Source organism: Castor canadensis, chromosome 4 (assembly GCF_047511655.1).
Source record: "Castor canadensis chromosome 4, mCasCan1.hap1v2, whole genome shotgun sequence".
In the NCBI taxonomy this organism is placed as follows: domain Eukaryota; kingdom Metazoa; phylum Chordata; class Mammalia; order Rodentia; family Castoridae; genus Castor; species Castor canadensis.
This window is the reverse complement of record NC_133389.1, coordinates 87,058,969-87,080,576: the sequence shown is the minus strand read 5'-3', so window position 1 is coordinate 87,080,576 and position 21,608 is coordinate 87,058,969. Positions and strand designations below refer to the sequence as shown.

General features: G+C 33.0%; 1 protein-coding gene across 4 annotated transcripts in view; it reads left to right on the top strand.

Annotated features, from left to right (window-relative positions):
* Dpp10 (dipeptidyl peptidase like 10) overlaps positions 1-21,608 on the top strand; it is a 1,373,287-nt gene that overhangs the window by 881,579 nt on the left and 470,100 nt on the right. For all 4 annotated transcript variants that reach the window (XM_074070578.1, XM_074070577.1, XM_074070579.1 and 1 more), the window contains exon 3: positions 5,015-5,110. In XM_074070578.1, the coding sequence (XP_073926679.1) occupies positions 5,015-5,110 (96 nt within the window). The remainder of the gene's footprint in view (positions 1-5,014; positions 5,111-21,608) is intronic.

Genomic DNA, 21,608 nt, shown 5'->3' with positions numbered 1-21,608 from the left:
TCTTATAAAATAATAAAATATTAATGATGATTCCATAATAGATCACGGGAGTGTCACTGTTAACATTATTATCTAACATTTTTTGACATTTGAGCTAATGAAATAGTTCATTAAAATAAAAATCCTGCTTTTCAACAAAGGAAGCTGAAGTAATTTGGACATGCATCTGAAACAAAGCAAACAAATGAACGAATAAACACCTTCATATTAAACCTAATACCATATACAAACATAAATAACTCAAATGGAACAGGGATTTATATGTAAAATATGAAACTATAAGCTTTTTATGAGAAAATCTTTAAGACCTAGGAATAGTAGACACAGTGTTAGACATGGCAGCAAAAGCATGATTCACAAAAGAGAAACATGTTAAAGTGGAATTCATCAATATTAAAAACTTTTTCTGGACAAAAGTCTCTCTTAAGAAACTGAAAAGAGAGGCTATAGAATAAGAGGAAATACTTGAAATTCATATATATGAAAAACGATTTGTGTCTGGAAGAGACAAATAACTCAATAATTAAATACCTCAGTAATAACAATCTAATTAGAAAATGGGCACATGACACAAACAGGCATCTCACTGAAGATTGCACACAGATCAAATGTAAATGCATTAAAAGTTGTTCATTCTCATTAGCTACTAGAGACATGCAAAACTACAGTGGGCTATCACTACACATATAATACAGTAACTAAAGTAAACAACAAAAATGACCCCAATGTTGTCAAGGAGTCAGAGAAACTATCATTTATACATTGCTGGTGAAAATGTATAGTGGTATAATTACCATACAAACTCCAGCAACTGCATTTTTGGGCAGAGGAAGGAAAATTTATATTCACTTGAAAGCTTATAAACAAAGATTCATAGTAGCTTTATTCATAATTGCACAAAGCTATAAAATACAATAACATAACTGCCTTTCAATGAGTGAATAAGTGATTATACAAATTTCTACATTCATACCCTAGACTATGACTCAGACATGAAAAGAAAGAATATTGGCACATTCATCAAGTTCAATGGCTGTCATGAGTATTTTCCTGAGTTAAAAAAAGTATCAAAAATTTACATTTTATATGATTCTAATGATGTAGCATCATTGAATTAGAAGAACCAGAAATAGAGAACAGAGTGCTGCTTACAAAGGATTGAGGTGGGGAGGTATGCTCATAAAAGGGTGCCATAAGAGATCCTGGTTATGGATCCATTCTTTATCTTGACTGCTTCTGGTCATATGATCAATTGTATAGAACTTCACACACACAAATGAATGCATATAAAATTGGCAAAGTCAATAATTTTAATGAAACACATCAATGTTAATATACTTCTGAAATGTTAGGCAAAATGATACTTTTTAGTGAGGGAAACTGACTTAAGTATATAGCAGGTTTCTCTGTAATTGTTCTTGGAACTACATGTGAATCTATAACTACCTGAAAATAAAAGTGTTTATGTCATGCAATAAATTGTTTAAACAAGGGAGAGAATGAAAAGAAAAAGATATTTTAAGTTGATACAATTAAAGATGTAGAAAAATAAAACTCAATTATCATGGAAAATTTTAAGACAATATAATAAGATATATAACAGTCAATAAACTTATACATATGATAATAATTTAGAATAAGATTGGACAGTATTTTGTTCACAATAATAAACTATTAAGGATAAAATTCAATAGGAAAGGTAGAGAATCTATAAGAGAAATCAAGGTAAAATATTATGAATGCATATAAAAAGTGAGTGGAATAAGTAGTTCTGAATGGAAGCTTTCATAAGTTTTCAATAAGTTTGTATATGTAACACTTAATAAGATTCCTAGTTATATGAGTTGCAGTATTATTTCCTACATTTAAGATGACATGAATCACTAAAATATAATTTGAACAATTATTTGAATACAAGATTATTCAGGGTGGTGCACTAATGATATATATCCACTATTATGGTACCCTACAAAGTGGAATCATGGCCCTAAAATTACTCTATCCTTGACTATTCTTTGCCCTTCCCCCCAAGCACTTGGTAATCACTAATCTTTTCTCTGTCTCCATAGATTTGTTTTTTCCAGAAGTTCAGATGGTTGGAATATACAGCATGTAACCTTTTCACATTGCCTTGTTTTATTTAGTAATATACCTTCAAGCTTCTTCTATGTCTTTTCACATCGTCATTGCACATTTTTAGCTCTAAATTACAGTATAATCCATTATATTGTGATCTACTTGTCTGTTCATCCACTGAAGGCTATCTTGGTTGCATCCAATATTTGACTATTATAAATAAAGCTGCTATAAAGATCTGGATACAGGTTTTTGTGTATGCATAAATTTTCTTTTCCTTTGGTTAAATGCCAAAGAACACAATTACTGGGTCAAATGGTAAAAGTATGTTTAGTTTTATAAGAAACTTCCAATTGTCTTCCAACACAACAGTACCATTTTACATTTCTGCCACAATGATTGAGAGTTGATAATTTTAATTTTCAGTGATGCCTTCATTGATTCCTTTTGTAAGATATTTGTCTTCCTCTCTGAGATGATTGAGACTCTGTATTCTTATTCTGATGTCTATCATATGTTTTGCTATGTTTAAGTACACTGCTCTGAGCAATTATAGATAAGTTTCTTTATAAATACTTCACTTGTTAGTTCAAAAAATTTTTATTGAAGTAAGAAAGTTCTAATTTTGGTCTGTCGGATTAACAGGCATATGATCAAATGTAGAACACTGCCTGATAATGTTTATTTTGCAAATCTTTGCATAATTGTATTTTATGCTAACATTGGGACCATATTCATATATTTTTTCAATTGTTTCTTGGCAACTATTTTGCTGGTTAAATACATAATTGATTGATATGAAAGAGAATTGCATTAGAAATTATTGTCACTTTTTCCCAGATTTTGAACTAGAAAAAAGCAAAGTTCTTATTGCAATAAGTGCTGAACTTTTTAAAAGTAAAATCTAATGAGGTTAGTATATGTCTTTGACATTTTATTTTCAATCAGAATGAGGTTCATAGCTGAAAGGTCACAAAGAAGAATGTGTACAGAAAAATAAACAATGCTATTATTTTACAAAGAAAAGGAAATATTGCTGTGAATAGATTCTTGCATCTAAAAGGATATTTGTATTGCTTTATTTTGGTACTCATGTCATGTTTTCCTTCTGTGTTCTAGATTTGGAGATGAAAAAGAAAATATAAATCTAGCCTATCTATTTGTACCTTATATAAAATATGTACTTTTTATTGGTACTCTAGCATTTTATTACTTGATCTTGGCATTTGAGTCTTAAACCCATCTGTATTTGTTGGGTGGTAATTATTTGGTGGAACTAACATATTCTATGTATTTAGTGAGTTTCCTTTTATATTGGGAAGTGTTCTTTGTCATATATGCTCAGATTTCTTAAATCTCCCACCTTTGACCCTTAAAATAAATCTGTATATTAAAGAAATAAGTCAAGGTGAGTTTGGAAAGGGAGTGGGTAGATTATGGTTAAATACTGAAATATGCTTTTTTTGAATAGGGCACAACAGGAATTCTTAACTGCTCTCTTATTATATATAAATATGAATTACTGGATTAGTCTATTAAATTGGCATGAAATCTAGATGATTTAATACTAAAAATGAAATTCATTAAAAAATGTCATGAGGCTGGATGTGGTGGCACACACCCTGAAATACAAGCACTCAGAAAGCTTAAGCAAGAGCATTGCAAGTTTGAGGCCAGCCTACAACACATAGTGAGACTCTGTTTAAAAAAACCAAAACAAAGGGGGTGGGGGGGAGAGGGAGGGGGTGGAGTGGGTGGTAAGGGAGGGGGTTGGGGCAGGGGGGAGAAATGACCCAAGCCTTGAATGCACATATGAATAATAAAACAATAATAAATAAATAAATAAATAAATAAATAAATAAAACAAACCAAACGACAAAAACAAAACAAAGTATCATCTTAAATGAAGCTAGCCAGGTTCAGAAAGACAAAGGCCACATGTTTTCTCTCATATGTGGAATATAGACCCAATACATAAAACAAGCAATATTATATACACATAGAAGTGTATAGAGAACTTGTAACCATAAGTGGAACTGGTCAAGGAGACTAAGAGTATAGGAAAAAAAAGAAAGAAAGATACATCACATCTATGTAGGAGCATGACACAGTGAAACACACTGTTCAACAACACAGGATAGGGGAAAAGGAGCAAGGAAATTCTGTGGAGTGGGTTAGATTGACTTACGTACAATGTATACGCATGTATGATACCAAGGAAAAATTGAATGAACAGACATCTAAACAATGAAGGACAAGAATGACAAGCAGGTTATGCTAAGAGAGGCAGAGGATAAAATAAGGAAGTAAAGAAGGTGAATATGGTTGGTATACTTTCTATACAATAATGAATATAGAATGTTGAAATCACCATAAGAAGGGCACTAAGGTAGAAAGGAGAAAAATGGAGGGGATGAACAAATTTAGGATATAACACACACATACTTGGAAATGTCATAATGAAATTCTGTATAGATAACTTAATCAAACAAAAATGTCTCTTTTCAAAAATGATGGACAAGGGGATAAAACGAATCCTGTCTGGGGGAATGTTACTAGTGGGAGGGTGGAAGACATGAAAGAAGAGTGAAGGTGGTGTATGGAAATATTATGTACTTATGTATAAAAATGGAAGAATAAGATCTGAAACTATTCTAAAAAGGGGGGAGGATGGGTAAAGGAGAATGATTCAGGGGGTGAATCTAAGACATATTTGTAAGCACTTTTGTAAATGTCACAATGTACCCCCCAGTACAATAATATGCTAATAAAAAGGCAATGAAACAAATTTCACATGCCAAAAAAATGTCAAAATGGTCACTTTTATTGATACATAGTTAACATATATTTTGAAGCAAAATACTCCAAATTTTATATTTCATTTGTTTCAAAAGATAATATTAGAAAACTGTCTAACCTAGAATTTCTTTTATTTTAGATGAACTTACAAACTCATCAGAAACCAGATTGTCTTTAGAAGATCTCTTCAGGAAAGACTTTGTGCTGCATAATCCAGAAGCTAGATGGATCAATGGTATGTGTAGGCTTCTTTGTATATTCTACTCATTTTGAGATATGTATAGTTAAAATTAAAAGTAATGTTTGCAGTTAACACACTAATAGATGATATTCTTTGAGCACTATGTACTAATATATTTTTATTTAATCATAAGTTAGAATGTTGACTTATGTGAGAGAAAACCAGTTTGTAAAATGATACTTAGTTACAACTGTCTTTTTCACAGTAGGTTGATTACATTATATCTGCTATCTTTGTGTGTGTTTTTATATCCCAGAAAGAAATCACCTCAACTTTCTTTAAATAAAGTTCTTAAAATAAAATAAGGAAATTAAATGAAACCACTGAGGGAGTCAATGGGCTTTGGTTTAGCTTCATAGAAGTAGTAAAGAGAGTTAGTGATTGAGTGAACAAACATTAAGTCACAGATTTTCATTGTTTTGAATTTTTGTGGTTGGATAATTGTTAATCTTTGCTCTCTATTTTATGTAGAAGTTTATCTTTGCTAATTTTGAGGCCTAGAGTAGACTATGTATTTGTGTAATAAGTAAAAGGAGCTTTGCCTTTTTATCTAATAAAGATTATTTCATTTATAGTACATTCCTTCTCTTCCAATATTCTAATTATGTGATTTATACATGCAAATTTAACTTTAATTTATGGATGCTATAAAAAGAATATCATTTAACTCATAAGGACGAAGACCAAGCACTCTTATTCACTTGGCACTGAGACAGTTTCTAGCATCAACAGGCACTCAAATTCGTATTTTTGAACAGATGAATAAATTTTAATTGAAGTCCAGTGTCATTTTTCTTTATAGAAACTAAGCTTTCAGTTGAAATTGATTAGAAGATGACTTTATGTCATGGTGATAATGTTATAGAAAGAAAACATAATGTATAGCGATTTTCTTAATCTATTTTCATATTTTAGTTTTTTCTTATTCACAGTTGGGACTAGCTATATCTTTGACCTGCCACTGTGATTATTTCAGATGGACACTATCAGCATTATACATGAGCACTCTGACTAAAAAAAAGCTAATAAGATATTATAACCAGACTTTATTCCAATACACAAGTCTCTTACAGAGCATCCTCCTAATGTGTGAATGTAATTATTTAAGTCATCTATTTACTCACAAGCAAATATTTTCATGGGGGGAGAAGACAAAAAAGGAAGTTGCCAGAATTTTTAGAATATTGGTAGTGTGAATCATTAGATTTGAAATGGTGAATGGCCCTTACTTTTATTAGCCATGATTTTGGACAAATTATAGAAATTTGTATAGTCTTTGAGTTTGGAAAGCAAGAAAAAACAATTATGTACCTCATCCTCCTTTTCATGTTAGCTTGAGAAGGATCCATTTAACTCCTGTGTATATCTGACACTTTGATATTGAAGCTACTATGTAATGAACAGATATTTATTAAGCTGCATGCTAAATTAAACCACATTTCAATATCTAGGACACAGATTCTACTTTTATATTTCACAAGCTATCAAATAACAGATTTGGAGTTAACCAGTTTAATCATATTTGTAGTAAATTCTTGAACAAGTTTTGGTAAACTTGATCTTGTGAAGTCAAACAAGGACAAAGCTGTATTATTACTATTACATTCTAAATAATACAAGAAATAATGTTTGTAAAATAATTTGACATAAAAATCAACCATTTAAACTGGATTAAATAGAACTTAAGATCCAAGAACAGGCAGTGTTTGCAAATACCATTGAAGGAATTGGCTCACTGCCTACAAATTGTGTGTTCTGGTTGTTTTTGAAATAGTGAAACAGATTGGTACTCTGATCTGACTCAGCCTTCTTTCTGTCATTCACTATTTATCCTATCTATATATTTCTTGCATAGCTAAGAAATTGAATGGGAACCATATGAATAAGAGGTGTAACCTTGTCCTCATTATCATTGATTATATCTAAATGTGAATGTGAGTTTTCTTTTTTATTCTCAAGAAATGTCTCACCAGATTTTCTTAATATATAAATCAATTGAAGGAGTTATTTGGAAGCTTCATTTAATTCTTGGAGGTTATCATAGCAACACTTAGTGCATTACTGGTCAAGAAGCAGGGTGTCTAGATGGCTTTGACATGCATAGGTTGTAGAGAAGCACGGTCATTCATTATGTTGATTCTTAAATAATGTATCTGAGAATGTCACTGCAGCCTTGTATGGGTGATTGTGTTTATGGTTAGCTTAACAACCACTTTGCCCAAAATCTGTTCATATCCTTGAAATCTACATTTTTATAGCATCACCTTCCTAGTCATGTCACCTTGAAACCTACAAATCCATCTTCTGTAAAATTATTCATATCTCCACATATACTTAATGATCAATTGATCATCAAGGAAGGATCTAACACTGAGTGACTTCTATCTTAAGTTCTGTGATAGATGATTATATGCATATTTGATATGACAGCATATAACTTTGAAATTAACCTCAAAAAACTGTCACTCAATCAAGAAACTTATTCAGACATATCTAATAAAAGACAGAGCCTACTTTAATAATTACGTTTAAGTATAAAACTTGGCTTCTCTTTTTTCACTCTGACATGCTATTCTTATATGTAACACATATATCAACCACATCTCTGATGATATCATTTTTATAGATATTGTACTATTTTTTAATCTATTCATGTTGGTTATTACAAAAATACCTTTATCTCCCCAGGTACATCCATATAGTAGTAGCCTATGCAGTCATTAAAAATAAAGTGTATAAGCATATTTCCTGACATTTTCATGATCTAAAAGAGCAAGCAATAATGACTTCAAAACAGTGTTAGTAGTGTATGATATCACTGTAGTGTGTAACAGTGACGGTCTTCAGATTATTTTTTTTGCCTGTTACTATTTTCTCCATTTTCTTTAATAAATGTGTATGTTTATGTGATTGTTACAACAAATAAGGAAGAAACATTATTCTCCTTCCTTTCAGTCTCAGTCTCCAATCCCTCCAGCACTCTATTGTCAAATACAACTTTCTAAGACCTAGCTAATAATTGTTAAAGTGCTTCTCAAAAACCAACAGAACAGCTTTACCAATTGAATCAACTTCAGATTCCTCCCTTTGTATCTCAAGACTTGCAGCCCCTGTCCTGTTCTACCTCACATTATGCTTCAGTCACATTAAGTACTTGATATTCTCGTAAGTCTCTAATGTCACTATGCTTTTATCCACACTCTTTTCTCTTCTGGAATCCATTCACAAACCCCAAAGCCCAAACCTTATCCTTCTGGAAACTTGATGCCTCAGGGCAATGCCAATGAGTCTTTTTCCTGCCAATTATGAAGAAAATCACTTTCTTCAGACTCTCAAGTTTGACTCATCAATATAGAAATCTCTGTCTTGGTTACAGTTACAACACATCTAATCTCCTGTAAGAAATTGCTTCTAAAACTATTGTAAAGGACTGCTCTTTTTAAGTTTTAATTGATTGCTTTTATTTCCAAGTTGTCATAAAAAAGTTTTGAAAAATATAATAAATTTTTAGAAAAATGAAGCAATAAATTTATATTCCAAATAAAATCCCAAGTTTTCTTTTAATGTATTCAAAGACTTAGGAACTGGTGGAGTGCCTCAAGTGGAAGAGCACCTTCCTAGCAAGTGTGAAGCCCTAGATTCAAACCTCAGTCTGACAAAATAAGAAAAAAATGCTTATGTTAATTCAGGGATGGTGGAATGGCTCAAGTGGTAGAAAGCCTGCCAAGTAAGCATGAGACCCTGAGTTCAAGCACCAGTACCACAAAAAAAAAAAATTATGTCAAAAATATACATGACATTAGAGCACTGAGTTCTAAAAGAAACAAGAAACATTAGGGTAACCCTTTTTTTCTTGAGGTTTTACTTTAAAAAAGCAAACACAGTTAATAAACACTGTTAATTATTATAATAAGATGTTTTTGTTATTCCCATATCAAAATCCAACAAAAAATGAGAGGAATAATAATTATTTATATTAAATGTTCATTTTGAAGTTTTGAACAAAATCTCACATATGAATATTTAAAGTTTTTAATATAATAAATAAGTTTCCTTGCTTTTTATTAACTCACATATGTTAGATCAACAGCACTGTTAATTTCTTTCTGAAGGGGTGATTTTACTTAATTAGATTGATCATGTAGTCAATTTGAATGGTCCATTGAGACTTTTGGATTAACACAGAGTCAAATATTTTATCCCATGAATTTATGTCTTAGAAACAGTTATTAAATATGTAGATATCTTCCAAAATGTCATTAGTTAAAAATATTGGTAGGGACAATATTGTTTATCATTTAATGACTAATATTCTTATTAGTCATTTCAAGTGAAGCATTTATTAAACTGAAATGTTATATTTTATCCACAGTGATTTGGTTTCTTGTGTGTTTAAAGGCATACACAATAATAGGTGCAACAGAACTAATTATATTTCTTTCTGTAAAATTTATCCTTTTTTTTTTTTTTTGCAGCACTGGGGTTTGAACTCAGGGCCTCATGCTTGCAAGGCAGGCACTGTACCACTTGAACCACTCCACCATCCCAACATTTACCTTTTTGTGTTTTGTTCTGACTGAAAAGTAAAGCACCATGAATTTATAAAATTCTGTGAAATGCAAAAAATATTAAGCTGCAATAGCTATCTTCATAAACTCATTATTAATGTTAAAATAACAAAAATTATGTTTGGGGGCCATTTAGTAGTAGTCAGGCACTATGCTATGCATTTTAAATTTCTTATAGCTGAAGTTTATAATTGTATATATTAGGTAGAGATACACTCATTTTATAGACAAAGAACTGTAGTTCAAAGAAAATAAATGACTTGTTCAAGTACACACAACTAGAAGGGCAGAATCAGAATTCAAGTTCATATATTCTACTGTAAGCTTCACATTGTAAGGAGAAGGTAACCATGGCCAAATATAGGCATATGGAAAAGAAAATTAAGGAAAGATAAATGTCATGAAGAGTAAACTATTTTGTGGCATAGCATCAAGCATATATAATTAATGTCAGAAAAAAGAGAAAGTTCTCTAATCAATTTACATTAGAATTGAAATAAGATGCATACAGAACTGAAATTTAAAACTCAAGGTAGAATGGAAAATAGAATATTATACTAGGATTTAGGAGACTGTTCTCACTAGTTGAATATTTACCTTGGGAAAACCTTATTGCCTCGCTAGAGTCTAATCCTTTGTCTCTATGATTAATTACATAGTTTGTCTGAATGATACATGGAGTCTTTCCAGTTTTGTTATTTTCAAATGATTCAAGTCTGAATAGTCCAATAGGCCTTAGAACAAATCTCACAGTGTGGCTAAGATTCTTTATTTCTAAATTTCATGTCATCTGTTTCAAGTGTGACTTTTTTTACTAATATTTTATTAATATTACTATTAATATCATACAATTCTTTGTTATCTTTTATAAAACTTAATCTTACTAATAATTTTCAACTTGTAAGGGATGTTCTAATGACATGAATTAAGGTTGTTATCTAATTTATGACATTACAGAAGTTTTTAACATTTTTTTTATTATCACTCATGACTTAATGCCCTTAGAATCCTACATTTATATTTATCAGTTAAAATATTAGTTAGGTTTGTTTCATATGAGAATTGAATTTTAGGAAGTATGAAAAATCTGAAAATGAGATATTCTGCTCAGCATGTCTTTTTTAAAAAGCTTCTTGTTTGGGCTATTACATTATACACAAAATTGGAAATAATGATATAATTCATTCCCATGTATTTATCATCAATTTATGAATGATTACCAACAATTTAGGAATTGTGCTTCATACAGGGTTATGTAACTGTCAGGTCCAAGAGTTAGAAAGCCTAAAAGAGTAAATCTAATTGAAACAGAGAGAAAAAAATGGAGCAACTACTGTGGTCAAGAGGATAGTTCTCACTGAGTTCAGCTAACTTCTAGGATTGTGCTTATTTTCAATAACATAATTTATCTTTGATAGTATAGGCAGGGAAAGAAACCAGGTTATGGCCTAGAATCCCTGGAATTGGTGAATAAAGACAGATATAGAAAAATAAGAAATAAAAATATGTAAAAAAACAAGCAAAATAAAGAGTTATACATACAATCATACTGAGAACCAATATGAAAGACCATCCTGTGAGTAGTGAATCTGATTTATCATGTAGCTTTTAGAAATAACTAAAATTAAAGTCAGTGATCAACTGAATCAAGACATATCAGACAAGTGACGCTTCCCAACTTTTGGTTAGACTGTGATAGAAAACAAGTTCTCTATGCTTACTAATATTATAGAGAAGATGGGTTATTATGTAATAAAGACTACATTAATGGGATTTATATAACTTATATGAAAATGTAAAAGATGATCTCTGTGACCAACTTGAATCCTAAGATTTTATTATTTTGGTTCCACATCAAGGTTTGGTTTAGCCTACTGTTTCAGTTGTTCTTTAGTTTAGGAAAACAGTTAGTACATTGGTTTAAGACACTGTCTAGGGAATAAAGTCACCTGTCATAAAGATTTTTCTGCTTTTCATTTCCTCACAAGAAACCTCCAGTTTAAGACATTATGTTCTTTTCTTCATTGGTTTCTTTGTCCATGTGGAGTTTCAGAAAAGTAATTTGAAAGCTGGTCTCGTCTCACTTTTTACTTCTAGTTGATAACAGCTTGCTATACTCCTTTGTGCTGTCAATACCCATGCAAGTTTTAATGATTCTGAACATTCATTACTAGAATTCTGTACCTAAGCCATTAACTTGTCACCACTGCCATGTGCTTGCAAATAGCATTTGAAAGCAAGCAGTTTGCACCTATCTGCCCTCTGATGATATTCAGTTTTTAATTGAAAAAAATGAATGTGTTAATGTGCACAAGACCCCCCTTAAATGTTTACTTGGTTTTCTGCTATTACCAGTATTGCTAATTGTTTAATTTCTTATCTGTCACCTCATGACTGTGAAGAAATTGTGTTACTTTTTATAATGTACTTCTTAGCTCTTAATTCCTCCATCTTATTATATTCGAAAGATTTTTATGTGAAATTAGAAAAGTGAGCAATAGCTTGTGGGTCATAGTGATTCCGTAATCTCTCCATGCTTGTCAAGAAATGATTTCACCTCTTTGAGCCATTCAGCCATGCTGTTTTCTGACCAGCAAGGTGAAGAAGGCAAGCCTGTCTGCAGTTATCAGAATTATGTCACTCTGTGTGCTCAACATGGTGAACACTTGATTTTTCCAAGTGCTCATGACTTCACCTATACTCTCTTCCAACATCTATTGTAAGCACCACAAGACATGTAAGTTCTCAAAATAATTTTAAAACAGTTGTCCCTATTTTTATTGAATGAGAATTGGTTTTTGTTTCATTAACCTATGGCTTTGAGAAAGTCAGCTGGTATTTATGCACATAGCTTTTGTGAAAGTACAGAGTAATAACACAGCAGCACTAATAACTAGTTACTTATTTGGTGTTGAGTGTACATTGGGCACTGAACCAATTTTTTGGGCTAACAACTTTATTTACTCCTCACAGGACCACTATGAACTTTTAAAATGATTATTACTTATACTTTACAACTGAGGAAACTGGGCTGAGAGAAGAGTACCTTTCCTAGGCTCACATGGCTATCAAGAAACAGATCTGGAAGTTTGCTTAACTAATGAGATTAAAATAGTTTAAAAGTCAATGAGGATAAGGGAAAAAGGAACCATTATACACTGTTGGTGGGTATGTAAATTAGTACAACCACTATGGAAAACAGTATAGAAGCTTCTCAAAATCTAAAAATAGAACTGCCATACGATCCAGCAATGCCACACCTAGGGATGTACCCCAAGGAATGTGAGCCAGGTTACAACAATGGCACCTGCACACCCATATTTATTACAGCAATATTTATAACAGCTGAACTATGGAAACAACCAAGATGCCCCATGACTGATTAATGGATTAAGAAAATGTGGTAGTTATATACAATGGAATTTTACTCAGCCACAAAAAGGAATGAAATTTTGTCATTTGCAGGTAAACAGATGGAACTGGAGAACATTATCTTAAGTGAGGTTATCCAGGTTCAGAAGGTCAAAAGCCACATGTTTTCTCTCATATGTGGAATATAAACCTAACACAAATACAGCAATATTTATGAAACACTGGTCACACATACAAGAGGGGTAGTGTAAAACAAGGAAACTAAGATGTATATGGTGGATATACTCTATACAAGAATGAATGTAGTATTCTTACACCTGCTGAAACCACCATAAGAAAGGGACTAAATGTAGAATGTCAAAAAATAGAAATGAACCAATAAGGGTATAACGCATATATACATGAAAATATCACAAGGAAACTCCCTGTGTAGCTGGCTTTATTACAAACAATCAAAACTGTCATTTTTTTCCTTCTTTTTCTCTTCATTTTTCTTCTACAAAATCATAGAATAAGAAGGTGGAACAAGTCATGTGGGGGAGGGGGTGATACCAGTGGGACAAGGGAGGTGGTGGGGAAAGGGGAAAGGAGGGTGAATATGATGCAAAAAGTGTGTACACATGTATGCTAATGCAAAATGATACCTGTTGATACTATTCCAGGAATGGGGGCGGGGGCGGGGATAAAGGAGAGCGTGGAAACAGCAATTCAAGTATGATATATTTGATACATTGTAAGAACTTTTGTAAATCCCACAATGAACCCCAAATCCATCATAGCAATTTTTTTAAAAATTAGAGAAGTAGATTGGAAGAAAGCAAAATGTAACTAAGGAAACATTTGCTATTTTAGTTTGGTTTGTCTCAGTAAGGCTGTCTTTGTCCAAGGGCTTGTATGCATTCTCTTTATTTAGTATATTCTTTGAATTTCCAAACTTTTTCACTTTTGGAGGTGACAGCTTTGCTAGAGATCCTACTATTTAAAGATCTTATAACTCAACAAATGAACCTAAAATTCCTGTTTTTTTTTTCTCTCCTGCCAGTGTTCACTGTCCTAACTTTCTGCTCTTTAAGGCTTGCCTAGTGAAGAGAAAGGGATCAAAGCATGGAAAAGGGAGCACATTGTTGCTTTCCTTATCTTCTAGTACATGGTTTGTGTTCCTAAATCATGTATTTTACTACATGGTGGCACTTTTGCCTGAGATATACTTTCATTTCCATGCCAAATTCAAATTCCTGTTTTTTTTTTATGAAACATTGATTCTGTTCTATAATTTCCCAGGCATCTCAACTTTTTTCAAAAATGTTCCCTCCCCAATTTTTATGCATAGCCATGTTTGATCAACTCTCCCAAACTATTTTTCCTCAGATCAAGGACTACCTTTTGTCTGATTATTTTCAGCAGCAATCAGTATGTAGCATGTAGTTACATACTTATTTCATCAAGTTAATTAGTATTAATAAAGGCATCTGTACATCCATGATTATTGCACCGTTATTCACAATAGCTAAGCTATGGTAACAGCCAAGATACCCCACTATTGACGAACGGATTAAGAAAATGTGGTATTTAAATACAATGGAATTTTATTCAGTCACAAAGAAGAATTAAATTTTAAGTGAAGTTAATCAGGTTCAAAAGGCCAAAAGCCATATGTTTTCTCTCATATGTGGAATATAGACATAATACAAATATAACAATGGTATGGAAAACAGGTCACACTAAGGTGAGGTCACATACGAGAGGGGTAGGGTAAAAGAAGGAACTTAGGAAGGTGAATATGTTTGAGGTATTCTCTATATATGAATGAACAGAATTTTTAAACCATGGTAAGAAGGGGACTTAAGGTAGAAAGAAGAAAAATGGAGGGTATGAACCAATTTGGGTTATAATACATATATACATGGAAATGTTACAAGGAAACTCCTGTGTAGCTAGCTATTTTAAACAAACAAAAAAAAAATCAGAGAACTGGAGGTCAGAACAGGTCCTGCCTGGGAGTTAGGGGGTGATACCAGTGGCGAGGGAGGACATGGGGAAAGGGCATGGGAGGGTGAATATTGTGCAAACACTGTGTATACACATATATAAATGGAAAAATGATAACTGCTGAAACCATTCCAGGAATGGGGGAAGGGGATAAAGGAGAATGATGAAGGTAGTAAATTAAAGTATGATATATTTGATATATTATAAGAACTTTTGTAAATACCACAGTGTACTCCCACTCACCACAACAATAAAATTAAAAAATTGATTAGTATTTTGATGCAACAGGTTCTGATTTTAATTTGAAAACCCAAATCATGGAAGCGTTTGATGTTCCCACTCCAGAGGAATTAATATAGAAACCTTAAAGTGACAGAAGTTAACATGAGAAAGGAATCAGGAACCAGTGTAAAGATCAGTTAGAGATAAATCAACTTGGGTTGTAACACATTTGTACATGGAAGCAATGCTAGGAATCTTTCTGTGTAGCTATCCTTAACTAGCAAAAACACTATGCCTTTCTTATGCTTATGTCTTCTCTTCAACAAAATTAGAGATAAGGGCAGAACAGGTTCTCCCTGGAAGTGGGGGGGGGCGGGGGCGGAGGGGGGCAGAGGGGAGAAATGACCCAAACAATGTACGCACATGTGAATAAATGAATAATAAAAAAATTTTTTAAATGAAAATAGTCACAATTGTGAAGGTAATCTCTAAAATGTTTCCTTATAGTTTTAGATAAAGTGGAAAAAATAGAGACCATTATTTCTTCTTTCAAAAATTGAAAGAAAAATCCTCAATTTGTTTAGCTTAACAAACATGATAAATTATTACAACCAACACTGTTAGTGTGTGTGATTACTCATTTATCAAGGTGTAACAGTATGTGAACACTAATTGTGAGCAGCAGAAATATTTCTCATGTTTAGGTACCTAATAATAGTCACCTGTTATGAAAATATATCCAAGCAAGCCAAATACCTGGAAGTACACAGATTATGCTGGGATTTAATATGTTGTTGGAGGCACCCATATGCTAGTAAGGCAGGTTGTTTTTCCTGAAGTTCACCATTACCTAACTCCAAATCTTCCTTTAAAAAACATAAATGTGGGTCAGGCTTGGTGGCTCATCCTGTCATCCTACCTAGCTACCAAAAGCTCATAGCTCCAGGTCAGTATGAACAAAAAATTTTCAAGACCCAATTTCAAACAATGGCTGGGCACAGTGGGGCACACCTGTCATCTCATCTGCATAGAGGAGGATCGTGGTCCAGGCCAGTCTGAGCACGCAGTGAGACTATCTCAGACATAACAGAGCAAAAAGGGCTGGTTTTGTGACTTCAGTGGCGCTTGCCAAGCAACCCGCATTTCTGAAAACACACACACACACACACACACACACACACACACACACACACACACACACAAAAGAGCCAAAACAATAAGACAACATAAATGTTTAGCATTGTAAATGTGGCACCGTATAATCCTAGCAGTTGGGGGCTACAGAGGGTGGATTGAGAGTTTGAGTCCAGCCTGGACTACATAGTAGACAGTGAGACTGTATCTCCAAAAAAGGTAGACATGGGTATATTTTAAATAGGAATAATTTCCTGGACCCTCCCAAAGGGAAGTTTTGAGTTTTCAGGTAGGTTAGCTCCTCACCATATCCAGAATGTCAAGAATTAATAGAGATGACAAATATCCAGTAAGGTTTGTTCAAGTTGGCAGGCAGACAGTACATGAATTACTCAGAAAACACCATAATTCATGAGTCCCTAGGGTTTCCATGCTTAGATATTTATCTTTTGCTTTTTCCTTCTAAAACTAGGTTATTTTATTTTAAGCCATCTTTTGTTTTCCTCCTTAGTTTTCTAAACCTCTCAAAACAATATCAGTCCATCTTAGAAAGTTAATGCTGAGGACTTTTGCAGGGCTCTTCCTCACAATGCCATAAAGGGTTTGAAAACTGGAATCTGATTTAGCTTTTCTTTTATCCCATAATGCACAGAGCAGCTTCCACCACATTGTAAGTGTTCAATGAATTTTATTTGAACTAAAATGGGTCCATAGTTTCTGAATTGTTACCACCTACAGTCATCATCTCAATCCCCAGTTTAAGAGTTAAAGAGTGTGAATCTTAGTGGGAGGGTGAATTTTCTCATGGATACAAAGGCCAAGAAAAAGCTAGATTTATAATCAACAGATTGTTTCTTATTTTGTTATTAACCATGATTAATATGTGACTGGACTTTCTGACCTTCCATAATGAAGATTTTCTGATTATAGACTTATTGTTGTGCTTTTATAATTCTGAAAGGTCAATTTTAAAGGAAAAATGACACCCATCTTGGATTGGCACTCAGTAATTGGGATTTTGCTAAGAGGTGACACTTTGATAATATAATAATTGTTTTCTTCCCCAAGGATACTTATAATGCCTAGGGTGGATCTTTACTCTCAGCCTTTTATATCTACCAAGATGGTAGATATCTTGTGCTCTATTTCTTTCATTTCTTTTCACTAGCCAGCATCTTCCAAGAGTTCCAAAATTTACCTTACTTTATGCATTTCCTATTTCTTTCATAGCATCAATTCTTCTTCTTCTACCAAAATTACTTACAATGCTGCTGTCAAACTTTTGGTTCCTTGGAGATTTTAATTACAGTCTTTTTTCTTTACATCTTTCTAGGGTCTTTGTATCCTCCTGTTTTTCCTTAAAGCCATATATTTTGATTATGTGCAATGCACATTGTCACATATCCTTTTAAATTAATAGATTTTTGAATTATTCCTACTTCTTAGAAAACTATCAAAAAATATAAGTCAGTATCAGTTGATTGCCTCTTCCACTAACTCTTCTGGATGCTGTTGTGTGAATTTTTCTTCATAAGCATAGATTTATTTTTCCTGTTTGTCTTTGGAGGAAAGCTGATCTATATAGAATCAGTGTTCATTCCTCTTTTTTAAATTATTGCTGTGCTGGGTGGAGATACATTGGAATATTTACAAAGATTTTACAATGTATCAAATATATCATACTTGAATTCACTCCCTCTGCTGCTGTCTTTCATCCCCCCTCCCAGGATTCCTGGAACAGTCTCAACAGGTATCATTTTTGCATGTACACACATGTGTATTCCTTATTTGCAACACCTCCCCATTCCCCCCAGTGCCAAACCCCCACCTCTGGGTAGAACCTGTTCTGCCCTCCTGTTCTCCGGTTTTGTAGAAGAAAAAAACATAAAAGATAATAAGAAAAACTTGGAGTTCTTACTAGTTCGACAGGGAGATTCCTTGTGTTGTTTCCATGCACATGTGTATTACAACCCAAATTGGTTCATCTCTATCTGCCAGTCCTCTTCACTATTCCCTAGTCCCCTACCCATAGTGGTCTGGGCCAGTTTAAGATTACTACATTCATTCCTGTAAAGTGAGCACATCAACCACATTTTTGTTGTTTTGAAGTTTTGGTTTTCCCTCCATTGCCCTATCCCTTCCATGCACAGTCTTCCCTTAATGTATGACCTGTGTCCAATAATGTTACTACATTTGTTTTAGGTCTATAATCCACATATGAGGGAGAACATGCAACTTTTGGCTTTCTAAGTCTGACCAACTTCACTTAAGATGATTTCTAGTTCCATCCATTTTCTTGTGAATGACAAAATTTCATTCTTCTTTGTGGCTGAATAAAATTCCATTGTGTGTAAATATCACTTTTTTTGATCCATTCATTGGTTGTGGGGCATCTTGGCTGTTCCCATAGCTTGGCTATTGTGAATAGTGGTATAGTAAACATGGGTGTGCAGGTGTCTTTGTAATAACCTGACTCATATTTCTTTGGTTATATCCCTAAGGGCAATAATGCTGGATGATATGGCAGATCTATTTTTAGTTTTTTAAATTTTTAAGGAGCCTCCATATTGTTTTCCATAGTGGTTGTACTAGCTTACTTTCCCACCAGCAGTGTATGAGGGTTGGTGGTGGTGTTCTTAATGGCAACTATTCCAACAAAAGAGAGGTGGAATCTTAGTGTGGTTTTGATTTGCATTTCCTTTATGGTCAGGGATGGTGAACATTTTTTCATGTGTTTTTTGGCCATTTGAATTTCTTCCTTTGTAAAAGTTCTGTTTAGTTCAGCTGCCCATTTCTTTATTGGGTCATTGATTTTAGGGGGAGTTTAATTTTTTGAGCTCCCTATGTATTCTAGTTATCAGTGTCTTGCCTGATGTATAGCTACCAAAGATTTTCTCTCATTCTGTGGGTGGTCTTTTCAATTTAGAGACCATTTCTTTTGTCATGCAGAAGCTTTTTAATTTCATGTAGTTCCATTTGTCAATCTTTTCTCTTAGTTGCTGAGCTTCTGGAGTTCTACTGAGGAAGTTCTTGCCTATAACTATTGCTTCCAGTATATTCCCTGCTCTGTCCTGTACCAACTTCAAGGTTTAGGTCTGATCTTAGGGTCCTTAATCCACTTTGAGTTGATACTAGTGCAGGATGATAGGCATGGATCTAGTTTCAATTTTCTTCAGGCATATAACCACTTTTCTTGGCAACATTTGTTGAAGAGGCTATCTTTTCTCCATTGTATGTTTTTGGCACTTTTGTCAGAAATTAGGTGGGCATAGCTGCATGGATTCATATCTAGGTCCTCTATTCTGTTCATTCCTCTTAATTTGCTGGGTTTTCCAGCATCCATAGACATATGACAGTAGGAGATGCTAAGCATCCAATTTATTTTTCAATGTCTAATCAGACTCCAGCCAGTGCATTTCTGTCAGAATCTATATAGTGTCTTTTGCCATTTCTTCTAGTTTCTTTAATACTCTATATAGCCTACATGAAAACCCATATCATATTAACTTGATTTATTTTTTAATTTTAGTTTTGAATTATCTTAACATTGATAATACAAGGAAAGGTCCTTGTGGTAAAGGTACATGTGCACAATGTACCATGAACAATTTTATCACCTCTATTATATTTCCTTTCTTCCTATCCCATTTGTGAGTTTCATTACACTGTCTTCATATATATATATATATATATGTACATACACATACATAGTCATATGTACATATATATATGTATATATGTAGCATACTTCTATACTCTTCACCACTGAGTGTTCTTTCTATTCCCATCTCTTGATAATCCCCCAGAAAATCCTCCATATACTTTCATATCCCATTATTATTATTAATTATTTTATTATTATTGGTATTATCATTTTAGGTCCAGTTCCACAAATGAGTGAGACATTGCAATATTTGTCCCTTTGAGCTTAAATTATCTCTCTCAGCATGATGATCTCCAGTTCTACCCATTTTTCTGCAAATGACATAATTTCATTTTTCTTATGGCTGAGCAATGTTCCATTATCTATCTATCTATCATTTATCTATCTATCCATCTATCTATCTATCCATCTATCATCTATCATCTATCTATCTATCATTTATCTAAATATCTTCTTTACCCATTCATCATTTGTTGGACATCTCAGCTGTTTCCACATTTTGACTATTGTGAAGACAGCTGAAATAAACATAGTTGTGCAGGTGTCTCTCTTGTGTGTTGATTGCCACTCCTTCAGATATGTGCCCAAGAGTGGTATGGTGGGGTCATAAGGTAAGTCTATTTTTAATTTTTTGAGGAACCTCTGTACTGATTTCCACAGTGTTTGCACTAGTTAATGGTTGAAGGTAACTTTTTCCTACCTCCTCATGAACATTTCTTTTCATCATGATTACCAATCTTGTCAGGATGTCAGAGTGAAATAAAATCTTAATATAGTTTTGATTTGTGTTTCCTTTATGGTTAAGGACACTGAAAATTGCTTTATATATTTACTAGGCATTTGTACTTTACTTCTTAGAACTCTCTGTTTATTTGTCTATTTGTTGATTGAATTATTTGTTCTTTTGTTTTTTAATTTTTTGAGCTCTTTAAATATTCTGTATATTTATCTTTCAACTGTTGAATAGATGGCAAAGATTTTCTCCCATTCTGTGTGGTTTCCTTTGATTCTGGTACTGGTTCTTTTGATATTTAGAAACTTTTAAATTTGAGGCAGCCCCATTTGTCAATGCTTGCTTTTATTTCCTGGGAAATTGGAGTCCTATTCAAAAAACAATTACCTCTGCTTAGATCTTAAAGTATTCTCTATTTTTTTCATAGAATAGTTTCAAAGTTTTAGGTCTTATGTTAAGATTTTTAATCCATTTGGAGTTGATTTTTGTGTAGAGTGAGAGATAGAGTTCTATCTTCAGTCTTTTACATAACCAGTTTTCCCAGCACCATTTGTTGAAGAGGCTTTCTTTTCTCCACTGTGTCTTTGGCTCTTTTTTTTCAACGATCAATTGCTATAGTTACATGGTATATTTCTGCATCTTCTATTCTCTTTAATTAGTCTTCATGTCTGTTTTTAGGCCAGTTCCTTGATATTTTTGACATTAACCTGAGTTAAACATTACACAATCTGTAAATGTGTTGAACATTACATGATAGCCCACTAATACATAAGACTTCTATTTTTTAAGTATCAGTAAAAAAAATTAAGG